The 15004-nt window shown below is 40.2% G+C and overlaps 1 protein-coding gene across 1 annotated transcript; it reads right to left on the bottom strand.

Moving 5' to 3' along the window:
* Positions 1-618: 618 nt before the first annotated feature.
* On the bottom strand, positions 619-14151 carry F2R (coagulation factor II thrombin receptor). The gene is made up of 2 exons (XM_072606385.1): positions 13697-14151; positions 619-4386 (listed from the first exon to the last, which is right to left on the bottom strand). The coding sequence occupies exons 1-2, from the start codon at positions 13782-13784 to the stop codon at positions 3194-3196; spliced, it is 1281 nt and encodes a 426-aa protein (XP_072462486.1). The 5' UTR covers positions 13785-14151; the 3' UTR covers positions 619-3193.
* Positions 14152-15004: the final 853 nt, after the last annotated feature.

The following is a 15004-nucleotide window of genomic DNA, read 5'->3' as shown; positions in this document are numbered from 1 at the left end:
ATAGACATGAAGTTGGGGAGATACTGTATCCCTGCAATGTCCCTACTCTTGGTGGCAATTTCCAGATTTGTAAGCTTAATACCAGATCTACTCAATTATAGATTATGGGTAGAGGAACATCCAAGGTTAAGTCTAAAATTAAGCTATTAGGCATAGGACTTTAGACCAACAACACGAAGTCAGGGTCCTTTTATTCTTAGTAATACTGTGGAGACAATTAGATCAAGAGATTGTGAAATTAGCCACACAAATATTATCTGTGTCTCAGTTGGCTTATGTTTAAAAAAAAAAATTCTTTTGTGGTCCATATTGTAAATGCTTTAAAAAGATGTATCACCTGACCAAAAGTTTGAATTGTTTTATCTGTTATAAACTGTGTTAAAAATAAAATAAAATAAAAATATTATTTTTCTCTCAGTACATAAGCAATAAGTAAAGATTTTTACCAACTTCGGGTTTCAACATGTTTCCTTCTGGTTCTACAGCCATCGTTTTCTTTCTTCTTAAGAGACCAGGTTCTTCGTTCTCCTATTTATGTCATGCTTTCAGACATTCTTAGTATCAGTTCTTTTTAATATCATTTCTAATGAGAATTCAACAGAAGGAAAAAACTCACTGTGAATTTAGCTGGATTGTCATCTCTTTCAAACAGATCCACTAAGTTTATTAGTGTAGGTTAAGTGAAATTCCAAACAATAAAAAGGAACAGAGTGACACATTACTTTCCAAACAAAGATAATACGCAGACACTTCTGTTATCCAGGTCAGCTTAATATTATACACAGAATGAAAAGATCATCATACACATAGTAAAACATCATTAATTTGGAAGAGCATCATATAAAGTCATTTTAACTTGGAACTAGATCATGTTGCAAAAATTTGTAAAGACACATAGCTTTGTTACTTTAAAATGTAGGCTTATGATGCTACTAGGTGATCCTTAGTTTCATTCCTATTTAAATGAGTTTATCAGAAAGATTTGTTCTGCACATAGCAGAGCAACTCCCTCAGTAGCTACTCGTCTTTGCTTATATTGTAATTCTCTTATTGTCATATAAATCATTACTTATGAAGCGTTTGACAGAGTTTGTTCTTTCAAAGAACTCAAAATTTTCCTGCCAGTCTTGTTGATAGAGTTTATTTGATTATCAGGCCCCTTTTACTCCCCACAGACAATAGAAAGATAAACTTCAACTTGATTTACAAGTGACTCTTCCATACTTTACAATTAGACTTTAGTGATTTTTTTTTGAAGAAAAGGTTGTTTTATGAAATCCTTTAAAAATCACTGTATGTTTAGGTTTATCCAAGTAAGTTTTTCGAAAAAGAAAAATCACATATATACTATTAAAAAGTAGGGGTTCATAAGTACCATAAAGATATAAGTGGTAAAGAAAGCATTTTACACAGAATTAATATGTGGAAAATAAATGAATGGAAAATAAAAAAATTCCTCTGATTTCCCTGATATTAAATTCCATGAACTTCTCTCATGTAACCATTCCAAAATTCTCTATCTATTATTCAGAAAGAGCTGATTTATAACAGTCTCTTCAACAAAACATTCACAAGCAGATGGTGTTCGAATTAATGTAGGTTGAAGGAGCTGTCCCCAGAAGCAAACCTCTGCAGTTTTACTCTCTTTTCACCTTAACACCATCAGAAACAGCATGGGTTGTCAAACCTCTTTCCACAACTGGTTTTACATACATCTTACAACAACATGTGTGAATCACAACCTGCCAAATAAGCTTTTAAACGTGATAATGACTGCTTTTGCAGGAATATGAAATTTGTGTGATAAACATTGCAAGAGATCTGTCCTTATCATCCTCCTAGGGCATATGACCTGCAAATATCATTCAGACACATCACTCAGAAACAAGTCTTCTGGTACCCTGTATCCTTGTTTACACATTTGGTCCTAATAAACAAGCTGGATTACAGGGTAGTAAGAACCCTGACTACTATTTCAGTGGTGATAGCTGCTGCATCTGGCATCTTACTCCAGGAGGACTCCTGATTTTCCACATATGACAAATCTCAGATACCTTACGCACTACTTCTAGTTTTCTATTATAATGCTGATTTGAGGTTATAAAACTGCTCTCACAGACACTTAATCGCCCCTCGTAAACCCTGTGCAATGTTTCGTTTTTCTGCCCAGATGGATGACATGAAATCTATGACTATAACCCTTAAAGTCTCAGAGAATTGCCCAAGGAACTGAAAAGTTAAATAACTTACTCCAAAGTCATCCAAGTTAGACTATGTTAAGGGCAAGACTTGATCTCTGGACTTGCTACTCTATCCACTACAATAGCCTACCTCTATGTGCAAATTTACAATTTTAAATTCCTAATTGTGCAGTACGGCTGCCCCATGAACACCATTTATGATTTCATCCTGGATCGGTTTGGGACTTCTTTATTCTGCTGAGATATTTGCTTTGAAACATAGTTTTTGATTAGTTGGTGACTGAAAACAATCTTTAGAGTAGGACTCCTAAAAAAGTAGTCTTTCCATCATTTCAGTGATTTTAAGACTTCACATTCCAATTTTCTCTTAAAAATCTAAGGTTCAGATGCTGTTATTATACTTTAAATATCTATTAGTCCCAACCACTGTTTGAAAAGCTTTAATTGAAAAACTCTTATGGATTATGCTTGTCCATGAACACTGCATAAGTCTATGCCATCTCTGAAATGGCTGCATTGTCAGTTAGCTACAATGTGTTGGTCAAGACTACATTATCCCCCCAAACTCATAAAAACCAACTTAAAAATAGAATTTTCAGTCAAAGAGGTTATGGTCACAGAATTTGAGAGCTGGAAGGGACTTTGGATGTCATTTGGTCCAAATCAAAAGAAAAAAAGAGAAAATGGTTTTCAAAGAGCCTGCTGCATAGTACACTGCAAATATGTCAAGGAGATAGCCTCTGGATAACATTCAACTTTATGATAATGCTCACCAATGCACTCCTTCAATAACACTGTCATTAATGCCAGTGTTATCTTTAATGAAATGCTTTTCTCAAACATCTGCGCTCAACATCTGTGGTTAAGAAGGATACATAAGTCATCTGCCCATTTAGCTAGTGAGATTAATACTTTTTGCCAGGTGCTAAATAGAACCTCAAATCTGCTAGCTGATTATTTTTTTAAATATAACTTCAAAATCTAATCACTTGCTAAGTTAACAGCTTTTTGTATATGCTGCTACTCATGTTAGTGGAACAAGTATCCATTTTACTGGCTCTAGTCATCAACTGGCCACTGCTGTTGAAACTGCCCGGATCAGAACTGTCTCTGCAGCATAAAAGACTTTGGAGATGTCTCTGGCAATCAGAAGAAGCATAGTAATAAATCAGGGGGTCAATGCAACAACTTATGCTGCTGACGCACATACAGAGAAGGTAGATAAAGTAGATTTTCTCAGTTGTGCTACTATAAATAAATGAAGAGTAATGAGTGATCAGAAAGATATTTGTGGGTCCAAAGCAAATGATGAAGATACAGAACACAGCTGCAGACAAGAGTAAGGCCCGAGTCTTTTTGCTCTGGTTGGCAATGGAAGAAGAGCTAAGACATCGGATAATTGACACGTAACAAACTGTGGAAATAATGAATGGCACACAAAAGAAAACTGAAGAGAAAGCCAGGAAATAATGAACAAAATACCCTTCAAGTAGATCTTGGTTTAAGACATCATGGCAGGTGGTTATATTTAGCCCAGGGATATCTTTAGTTTGTTCTTTGATAACAAGAGGTACGATCCCACCTATGGCGATACTCCAGATCGCCAGACAAACGAATGAAGCACGCCCCAAGGTACGCCAGGAGAGAGACTCCATTGGGTAGACCACAGCCAAGAAACGGTCCACACTTATGGCTGTCATCAGCATTATGGAAGCATACATGTTACAGTAGAAAGCTGCAGTGACAAAGCGACACATTCCAGACCCAAATGCCCAGTCACTTCCAGAAAAGTAGTACGCTATCTTAAAGGGAAGCACACTGGCAAACAGAACATCTGCAGTGGCCAGATGTAGCATGTACACCACCGCTGGTTTCTTCAGCTTCATTTTCACAAGGAACACAATGATTGCAATGATATTTAAAGGCAGACTTATCACGAAGACTACAGTATAAATCGAAGGAACAAAGAGAGTCAACCAGGGACCAGTCAGATATCTGGAAGCATCTTCAGAGAGGGGTTTGGGTGGTGGCATTTGAATACGACTTGTCTTGTTGATGGAGGCTGGTGTGTTTTCGGGAATGGTTTTTTGATCATCCTCCCAGGAGTCAATTGGTTCATAATCATTATGAGTCTCCTTGAATAGAAATGTCCTTGGGCCCAGAGTAATATTATTTTCCTCAGAATCTGAAAAAAAAGTTAAGAAAAGACAAAATATTAGAGATGAGAGGAGAAGGTATGAAAAATTCACTTGTTTATTTCTGAGAGTTCATTAGGAAAGGTTGTAGTATAAGTCTTACTTACTTAAGAAGCAATAGGGTATAATACAAAGAGCCCAGGATTTAGATTTCATAGACATGGGTTCAAATCTTTGCTCTGTTACTCACGACCCATGTGATCTTGGGCAATGGACTAAATGGTTGTTTGGGCCCCTTCCAAATTTTATGATCCTATGGCCGCTAGGTCATGCAGTGCATAGAGTGCCAGACCTAGAGTCAAGAAGCTTCATCTCCCTGATTTCAAATCCAGTCTCAGATATTTACTAGGAAAAGTCACTTCACCCTGTTTGCCTCAGCTTCCTCATCTGTAAAATGAGCTGGAGAAGGAAATGGCAAACCACTCCAGGATCTCTGCCAAGAAAGCCCCCAATGGGGTCACAAAGAGTTGAATGTGACTGAAACAGCTGAACAATACAGCAAACAAAACTTCAGTGTGATAAGGAAATGTGATGTTGGTGCATGTGAATCAAAAGCATATGTGGAAAAATTAACTAGCTCTAAATGCCACATGAAACAAGAGTGAGCAAGATTTTCCTTTTCCTGCACGTGATATATGAACGAGCACTCAAAACTATCTCAGTGAAAGAAACAATTCAGCAGAATTTGTCCTTTTGGAGCCATGAGTTGCAAAGACTTGGGAAAGTAGACCAGACGATAAAAAGAAAAAGAGTATACCACTCCTTTTAAATGGCCACCAAAGCTCCAGTGACAGAGACAACAAGACCACCTTATAGTGTAAAGTTCTCTTTAAAATTGTTTTCTCCTTACTTCAAAGGCTTCACACATGATCTCATTAAAAATTTCCTGGGCCTTAATTTCTCATCTATAAAATTAGGTGGTTGGCAATTAACTCTAAGATCCATGCCAGTATCCACATTCTATGATTGTGCTGTCCTCAAAACCACCGTGTCACATAGATGAACTGGTTTCATTGCCCTCATGGATTCAATTACCATCTCTATGCTAAAAATTCCCAGATCTAGTATTCTTTCCACTCCCTGACCTCCCATTTCACATTCTCCAACTGGCTACTGGATACCTCAAACTGGATGTCCCACAGACATCTTAAACTTACCATGTCTGCAACAGAACTTGTGGTCTTACCTTCTTCCCCAAGCCCGAACCTCTCCCTGATGATTGAAGGTGTCCCCATCCTCCTAGTCACAAAGGCTGATATCCCAGATGTCATCACTGATTCCTGCTCCTGCCTACCTTCTCCCTCCATATCCAAATCTGTTACCAAGTCATGTTTCTACCATCACAAGACATGCTCCCTTCCATTCTGCCAGTTGAATGGCACTCTATTAACTTCCACTTTATGGCTACTACAAAAAAAAGCTGTTATAATATTTTTGTACACTAGCCTCTCCTATCTCTCTTTGATTTTTTGGATGTCTAGGGCTCTTAGTGGTACAGCTAGGTCAAAAAGTATTTTCAGTTTAATGCTTTTGGAACATACTTTAAAATTGATTTTCAAAGTGACTGGATCAGATCCTAACTGCCCAGTCTCTTACTGAGTCTCTTTTCCCACAGTCTCTCTGACAATTGTCATTTTCTTTTTTTATTGTCATCTTTACCAGTCATTTCATAAAAAGCACAAATAGTTGTCCTCTCAACTATCTATCTAAGTATCTTGGGTATCAACAGAAGTTTAAAAAAAAACTATTAAAAATATGTGCTCACTTCTCTTGTCTGACACAGCCACTACTCTGGTTGAGGCCCTAAGCACCTCATACCTGAACTATTACAATAGTCTGTTAGTTGGTCTTCCTGTTACTCCATTTCACCCCCTACTAATCTCTCAAACTGATCTTCCTAAAGCTCATGGTATGGCCTTCATTCTATCCACTCCAATAACTTCCCTTGACCCACAGGATCAAACATTCAATCCTCTGCTGTTCTTATCCCTTCATAACCTGGCTCTGTCCTACCTTTATTGCTTACTTTTCTTTATGCCCTTGACACGCTGTGCAATCTACCCAAGTGGATCTCCTTCTACGCCATCTCCTGATTCTGGCCATTTTCACTCACTATGCCCCTCCCGATCAACGATCTCTTTCCTCATCTCTATCTTCTGCCCTCCCAGGTTTCTTTGCTAAATATCACCTTCTACATGAAGTCTTTCTTGATTCCTTTTAACATCTGTCTTCCTTCTCTTGATTCCCCCAATTTGTCCTGTGAACATTTTGTTTGCACAAAGGTGGTTGCAAGTTGTCTCCTCCATTGGACTGTCAGCTTCTTATGGGGATTATCCTTTACCTTTGCATGATCAACATTTAGCATAGTACCTAGCACACAGTAGAAGCTTAATAAATGCTCAGTGATAGATTGACATCATTTTTGAGATGGAAAAACCAACACAGAAAGGCTACGTCTACCTAAAGGTATACATCTAGTTATGAAAGTCAGAGGTATAAGTCAGATGTGCCAAATGCCAACCTAGTATTCTTTCCATTACTGGATTATCTGTTCCAAAATACATTTTTCCCTATTGTGCTTTATTTGTCTATTTCCCATGGAATATGAGGTGGCCCTCTTACTGAACTCTAGGAAGTAAGGTAAAAAACACAGCACCTATAATATGCCCGTGATACGCCTACCACAGTCTCCTCCAGAACCACCTCAAAGGCATCCCCAATCTCCTTTCCCAGCAGTCCATGTAGCTGTCATGGTGCCTGTAGGATCACAGAATGGTAGAGCTGGCAAGGACCAGAGAGGTCAAGTATGCCAGGGGCTCTTATTTCTTTTTGCATCATGGATTCCACTGGAGGTCTGGTGAAGCCTATGGACCCTGACCAGCTGTTGCCTATATTAGTAACTGAAGGAAATACATTTCAGTTAGAGGTTAGTAAAGATGAAGATGTAATTTTTTTCTCATCCAAGTTCAGGCACTCCTTGAAATTAATCAACATACCCTCTCCATTTACCCCAGAACTCCTGATTAAGTGCAACCCCTTTACTTTACAGATAGGAAGACTGAGAATATAAGAGGGGAGACAACTTTTCTAGGATCATATAGCTACTATGCACAAGAACATATACTCCTATTGAGAGGAAATGCTTGGATCAAAGCTCCATTTTTTTCTGATTCCAATACACAAAACTTCAGGGTTACTATGAAAATTGGGACAGAACAGGTTCTTAAAATAGCATTCTATCTGCCCCCAAAACATAAAATCATATTATATAACTACCATTCCTCAATGGTTGGTTTTGCACAATCAACACAGGCAGGAGCTGGAGTTTAGATTAATAAGCTGTTTCAGGTCCACATGATAGCTAATAAATGTTTTACTGCGAATTTCCTTCATGCTACAAGGGGCAGCTTGGTGACACAGCAGATAGAGTGGCAGCTCTGGAATTAAGAAGACCTGACTTCAGATTCAGTCTCCTACATTGACTAGCTATGTGACCCAGGGAAAGTCACTTAGCCCTGTTTGTCTTGGTTTCCTCATCAGTAAAATGAGGTGGAGGAAATAGCAAACCATCCCAACATCTCTGCCAAGAAAACCCCAAATGGGATCATAAAGCGTCAGACAATTGAAAAAACGACTGAACAACAAACTCCTTCGTACCATAGCAAGACACCAATTTGAAATGTGTGATTCTAAGCTTTTTCATCATGCTAGGTCACAGAGTGACCACATGACTTCGAATGTTGATATCAATCAGATGAGTTCCTCCAAAATCCTTTCGTGTAGTTCTGCCATTGTGGAGGCAAGTCTTTATCTAACAGTCCATGGAAGCTGATAGAAAAGTATAGAGTGGGAAATGGAAGCAAGAGAGGAAAAATCCAGACGATGAAGTACTCATGGTCTAGAAGCAACCTTTCTTATACCCCAGAAGTTGTTTTTTTTTTTTCAAGCAATCTGACGATTTGGGGATATTCTGTAACCTTCAAGAGACAGGATATCCACTGATGTGTGTGAGGGAGAACCAGGAGACCATTTTGGCTAGACTGTACTTTGAATAAAGGGCAAAAATATGAAATAAGTTTAGAAAGATAGAGTGTAGCCTGAAGGGTTTTGAATGCCAAATAGAAGAGTTTCTATTTGATCCTAGAGACAAGATGAAGCCAACGGAGGTTGGGGTAGTAACAGAACCAGATCTGTGCTTTAGGATTCTGGCAGCTGTGTACAGTCTGAATTGGAGCAGGCAAAGGCTTGAAGCACGGAGAACAATTCAAAGGCTACTGCCTTAGACAAGAGATGGCCCTCAGGCCTGAGCCGTGGTTGTGGCAGTGAAGAGGGGATAGATATATGAGACATCATTGAGGTAGAATAAACAAGAACTGGCAACTGATTGGAGATCTGAGATGAAAGAATAAGAGGGCTATGGGATGACTCTGAGGTGTGAACCTGGGGAACTGGAAAGATGGTGATATCCTCAACAGAGAGAAGTTCAGACATAAGCCATTGTTGGGAAGGGGAGACAAAAAGTTCTGTTTTGGCCATGTTAAACTTGTGGTGCTTATATGAGGTTATTCAGGGGTATTATGAGTCTCTGGATGAGTTGAAAGAAGGGTGAATGAAAACTGAAGCTTGCATTCTTGATGATGTAATAAAATAAAAATGTCTGACCTGGGTGGACAAGAAAGCGTATGACACAAGACATAATTTTTCTTCCCATTAGGCCTGGGAGCCTGGCCAAACTGACAACTTTTGAAAGACAGAGAGTAGAAAGTGCATGTTGGACCATGAATACACACCAACCCCCAAACACTATATACTTACATATGCTAATCGGTACACTGTTTAAGAACAAACAACTTCAAAACTGCTAAATAGCCATAATTAAATTTCCTGTAAACCACCACCAGATGTAGAAAAGAAAAGGTGCTGTCATAAAATTTTATTATATATTTACTACTCTGTCAGTAGCATGGACAAAATTTTGTTTTCAAGGTCATCTTTTGCAAAAATTTATTCTTAAAGGAGTCTTCCTTGGACCAGGTTTCCTTGAAGTTGGAACATTTACAAGAAACACAATACCATTAAAACAATTTGTTATTACACTGAGCTGTTCTCTAGTTTCCAGGAAGAATTCAAAATCCCTTGATTAAATACTTACCTAAGGTGTTGTCTTTCCTTATAGTCAAGGGTTCTATGTAAAGATCAGCAGCCATATTTTTGTGTCTACTGACAGCAAGCAGAAAGCAAGTCTGTGCAAGCTTACACAAGGCTTCACTAACCAGCCCAAGGCCTTTGGGTCGCAAGTTGTCACACTATGTATCCTGCTCTTTGTACGTTTCTGATAAAAGGACTGTTCTAAGTTACGTTAAAGGTCAAGTAGAAATAGCCTATTGAGCAGCTAAAAGTTTTCTTTATCATCATCTCTTTTGTTGTCAAGCTATTTCTTCCTTAAGGACAAAGAATTCTAGATCCCCAAACAAGTTCTCAAAATTCTGGCTAAAACTTCAGATGCAGAGGTACCTCTGAAGGCAACAATTTTTCTGATTTAGATAGTATCTTTGTTGACTTTGCCAATCTGATGGGTATGAAATAGATGTTTAGAGTTGTTTTCATTCACATTTCCCTAATTATTAGTGATTTGGGACTTTTTTCCCCATACAGTATTGATAGCTTGGGTTTCTTCCTTAGAAAACTCCCTGTGGCAAAACCTTTAACTTTACATCAATTGGAATTAAAGGACCTCTGCTGTTTATGTTTATCACAAATGCAAGAGAACTTGAATTCACATTTTAAAAGTGGCCTTCTTGAGACAATGTCAGACAACATCCAGGAAGTGACACTGAATGGAAGAATTTCAGACGTGGCAAGGTCTGAAATGGTCCTATTCCATTGCCTCATCATGTCAAGGAGATCATGTTGGGTTCCATAGAACACAAACCCTGGCAGGCACCACCAAACTGGAAAGGCTTCAAGCACAGATTCATTTCTATTGTCCGAGGGCCAAGCTGAAATGCCTTTGAAGAAGCTCCTCTTCAGAGGGTTGTCCATTTAAATTTTTTTCTTAAGCTTCAACAACCAATAAATATCAACCTTTTTGAGTGTGGAGACTTTCTTTCAATAGAAGTTGCACTATTGGTCTCTAATGCTTGAGAAAATATATATTGACAAAAAGCTACTACTAGTTCAGTCATTTTTTTAGCTACTTTTCTCCATTTTTCAGCTTTTTTAATGAATTGTCTTCCTGTAAGCTTCCTGAAGACAGGGACTTGGTTTTTTGCTTCTATTTGTTTCCCCAGCACTTAGCATAGTGCCTGACACACAGTAAACACTTAGTGAAGTCTTGTTGGTTTGACCCTTAGATGAATTAATATTTATCTAATTATATATTATCTATGTAATATTATATTATATCCACTATTATATACATATGTATATATATATATATATATATGTATGTATGTACACACACACACACACACACACACACACACACACACACACTCAGGAAGATTCATCTTCCTGATTTCAAATCTGGCCTCAGATTACTTCCTAACTGTGTGGGCAAGTCATTCACCTTGTTTGTTTCAGTTTCCTTATCTATAAATGTCAGAGAAGGCAGTGGCAAACCACTTCACTACCTTTGCCTAGAAAACTCAGTGAAAAACTGCCTGTCTGTGAATTATATGAAGTAGTTTTTGTTCTAGCTTCTGGAAGGTAGCAAAATACATACAATCCCTCTTCTATGTCTCAGTACTATAACTCAGTTATCATCTCTCCGACGCTATAAATTTTCTCTCTTCTGAGCCAGAGTTCATTCTATTGTCATCTGTCATGTTTCTCAGTCAAAAGTTGCATTACTTTTTTGGGTCACACTTTTGGTTCAGATTAAGCTTTCATTAAAGTAATTCTGTACCTCCTTCACTTGAACTTCTGTTGGCCAGGTGTCCACCATTCTGTAATTAGGAACTTGATTTTTAACCAGAGTGCCAGATTTTACATATATTCTTACTAAACTTCATTTTATTCTTTTCAGTTCACAGTCCTATCAAAAAATATTTTGAATCTTGAGTCTGCCACTCAAAATATTAGCACTATACCCCTTTTGACTCTATGCCATTGGCAAAATTCATATTTTCACCCATCACTGGTTAAAATGGTAACTTAGGACAAAACCCAGTTGTTGACCACTGGGAGACTATGAAGTTAATATTCCATTAATCAGCACTCTTTCAGTGTGGTTGTTTCACCAGTTATAAGTTGATTTAATTGTGCTACTATCCAGTTTACATTTCCTCATCTTCTTCATGAGGATAGGATTCAAATCTGCGTCAAATGACTTGATGAAATCAAAATATAATACTCAGTGGCGTTCTCTGGTTCATACAGTTTAGTAATCTTATCAAAAAAGGGAAATTGTTTTAGTATGACTTGGTCTTAGTGAATCAATACTGCTTCCTAGTAATTATTTTCTTTCTTAGAGTTTGTAAATAGTTTGTTTAATAAACCATTCTACAATTATCCCAGGGATTTATCTTTTCCAACTGGAAAAAAATTACAACACTTGCCTTTTGGTCCCTCTTTCCGAATTCTGTTCAAGTGTTTGTACGTCCTTCATGTTTTGTCTACAGCCATACTGTGATTCCTAGTGACGTGTGGAATGATGTGATTCTTAGAATGTACAGTGCTAGAGGGAGCTTACAAGACTGAGAAGGTGGCTGCCACACAAAACAACCTTTAATATACTCACTAAACACAAAATTATTTTATGCTTTTTTTATGGCAGTGTGGTTATTTCAGGATTTTTTTTACATTAAAGTTTTAGGTGTAAAAATATTAGGCTCCTGAATGATAAAATTAACTCTACTATGCATTTCTCATCAAGCTCCAAACAAAACACATAGGGAAAGAAACTTCCTCTGTTACATTTTGACTTCTGTATATCTACACCATTGTGAATAATTTCAGAGTGCACCCATTCTTACTGTTTTTTGATCCTGTCAGCCTTCTCTGAACAAAAAAAAAGTATAGCAATTCTATTCCATAGTTTCAATCTACTGTATTATGAACCTCAAGTATTACTGTAATTATATTCCTATGGGCAGCCTCTAAAGTCTAAAAACACCCCTGAACATTTATAAAACTGAAAAAGATTAAGAACTGGCTTTCACTGCCCCACTTGGCAAAGCCTGAGAACAATTTGCTGATGGGAAACTATTCTGTTAGGTAAAGCAAATGCAGGAAGTAAAACAACTCCTTTCTACAGGAGACCAAAGAAGGGAGAAGAAATTCTGAAACTTTGGATCGGAGAGTATGAGAGAAACCAATTCGGCAGAATAAATATTTTTCTCCTGTAGGGAAGCCATTCCTAGCGATCGGAACAGAAACGGACTCTGTCCTTGTCATTTCTTGGGAGCAGTGACTCTCGTTTCTGTCTTGATATACAGAGCCTAACACATAGTACAATGTCCGATTCCAGCTTGTTGATGGATCAAGGGACAAATTTACTACCTAATCGTGTGTAAGTGACAAGAGTTTTTTTTCTTTGTCCTCATCTGTAAAATGGGAAGGGCTTAAACGAGTACAACAAAACTAATCAGGAGCCTTCATTCAGGCACTAAAGAGCTCATTTGGTAGGCAGCTTGTCTTAGATGACTGAGTGTTGGACTCGCAGTCAGAGAGACCTAGGTTCGAATTCGAGCCAAGTCACATTTAGCTGTGGGCAAATTATTTAACTACACTGAGTCTCAGTTTCCTCATCTTTAAAACAGAAATAGAAATAACTTATCTCACAGCATTGTTGGGAAGCTCTGAGATAATTTATACAAAGAGCTTTGGAAACCCTTAAAGTCTAGGTGTCAGAATTGTAAAGCAGTTGACCATCCTTTCCTTATTGTGGTTTGGAGACTAACGACTGTGTCTATGTACTGTGAGAGGTGCCATCTCAACCCACCTCAGGAAATCGTGAGCAGTCCCCCAAATCCCACATCAGCTCCAGTACCATCTGCTTCTCCGCAGAATACAAAGAGCACCTGCTCATTCACTGCCCCAGGGCACGATTCGCAGCGCAAGCTCACCAAATCTCAGAGCAGATGCTGGGTTCTCCCTTACACTTTTTGGGCTCAGGGTGGGGTCCAGGGGGCTTCAGCGGACACCACAAGAGCCCAGTCTCGCTCATTCATTAAAGCCCAGGTGTGAACTGCCCGACCGGCCCCACTCCCCCCTGGGGTCCCTCTACTCCTCTGACGGCCCATTCATCCCCTGAGAAGTCGGGGATGAGGGAGGGAGGACCACACTGGAGGCTCTTACCTAGAGGATGTGCTGGGGTCCGGAAGCACAGCAGGGAGCCGAACAAGTTGAATCCCAAGCAGGCGAGCAGGACGAAACGCAGCCCCATTGTCCACAGCGGGACCCCCCTTTCCTTCCCCGCTCTCCCTCGCTGCTGCTGCCCTTTGTCCGCCGGCGGTGCGCAGCCCAGGAACGAGAGGAGGCGGACTCCCTGGTCCACTGTGGATCAGAAGCTTGGGGGAGGGCAGGGAGCCCGGGGCCTGCTTTGTGTCCGCTCCCGCTTTCCCTCTGCCTCTCTTACAGGATGTTGGTCTGCCGATCAGACTCGAGGGTCTGTCCCCAGGACGCAGCCCCTTCCCCTCGCAGCTTGGGCGGGCCCGGGAGGACGGCTGTGAGGAAGCGCCGCTCTCTGGCCTCAGTGGGGCTGCGCTGATTGGAGGCGGGGGGACCACGCAGAGGGCCGGCTGGCCTTCACCGTCCCTGGAGACCCCTGGCTGTGGCCGACTCCTCCGCTTTTTTCATTTCCTTCCTCCCCTGCCCACTGGCTCCCCCTGGGCTGTTTCTCCAGGTTTTGCTGCGAGAGGAAGAAGGAGGCGCGTCTAGATGCGTGTCTTGCTCTTGGCGCAGTCTAGAGCCCCCCTCCATTCCGCTTTCCCGCTCCCCGCTTGCTGCTGGTGGTGCTGCCGGGGAGGGCGGCGGGTCTGGTCTCCCATCTGCCCTCCTCCTTCCTGCCCCCAGGAGGGCCCCTGCCCCCATGCCAGAGCTGAGCCAGCTGCGGTCAAGTAAGGGGAAAATCAACCCGACCTTCTGTCCCGCCCCGACTGGAATCATCGCCTGGCCACTTTTTTCAGGGGCTCAGCCTGTATGTCCTATGTGACCCTGGGGCTCTGGGTGGTAAGGAAAAGAAGTAAAAATTCACATTTTAGAAATGCACTTCTGGACACTAGGTTCTTGACCTCTACCAGTGACTCTTCGTAACAAATTACCTGTGGGGGCGAGGGAAGTGGGGCTCAGTGCGTAAAGTTGTTTTGTTTTGTTTAAGCCGAGAAGATCAGGCAGAAAAGCAGTGCGCTTTAGAGAAAGGGAAGGTTTTGATTAAAAGGAGCCTTTTGTAATGGTTTTTAGGAGTTAGTGGAACTGCCCATTTTACTTCTTAGCAAACATGTTACGGTTTCATGCAGTTGGGTAGATCGTGTGCTAAGGATGCTCTCGCTTATTTACAAGCAGACTGCTTTATGCTCCAAGTGACAACCAGGCACTGTCCATCAAACAACAGGCTCTAGCCGTCAGGTTTTCCTTCTCTTCTTTTTTCTATGTTTCAGGAGATGC

Source organism: Notamacropus eugenii, chromosome 4 (genome assembly GCF_028372415.1).
Source record: "Notamacropus eugenii isolate mMacEug1 chromosome 4, mMacEug1.pri_v2, whole genome shotgun sequence".
NCBI classification, from domain to species: Eukaryota; Metazoa; Chordata; class Mammalia; order Diprotodontia; family Macropodidae; genus Notamacropus; species Notamacropus eugenii.
The sequence above is the reverse complement of the archived record's forward strand: the minus strand, read 5'-3'. Positions and strand labels throughout refer to the sequence as shown.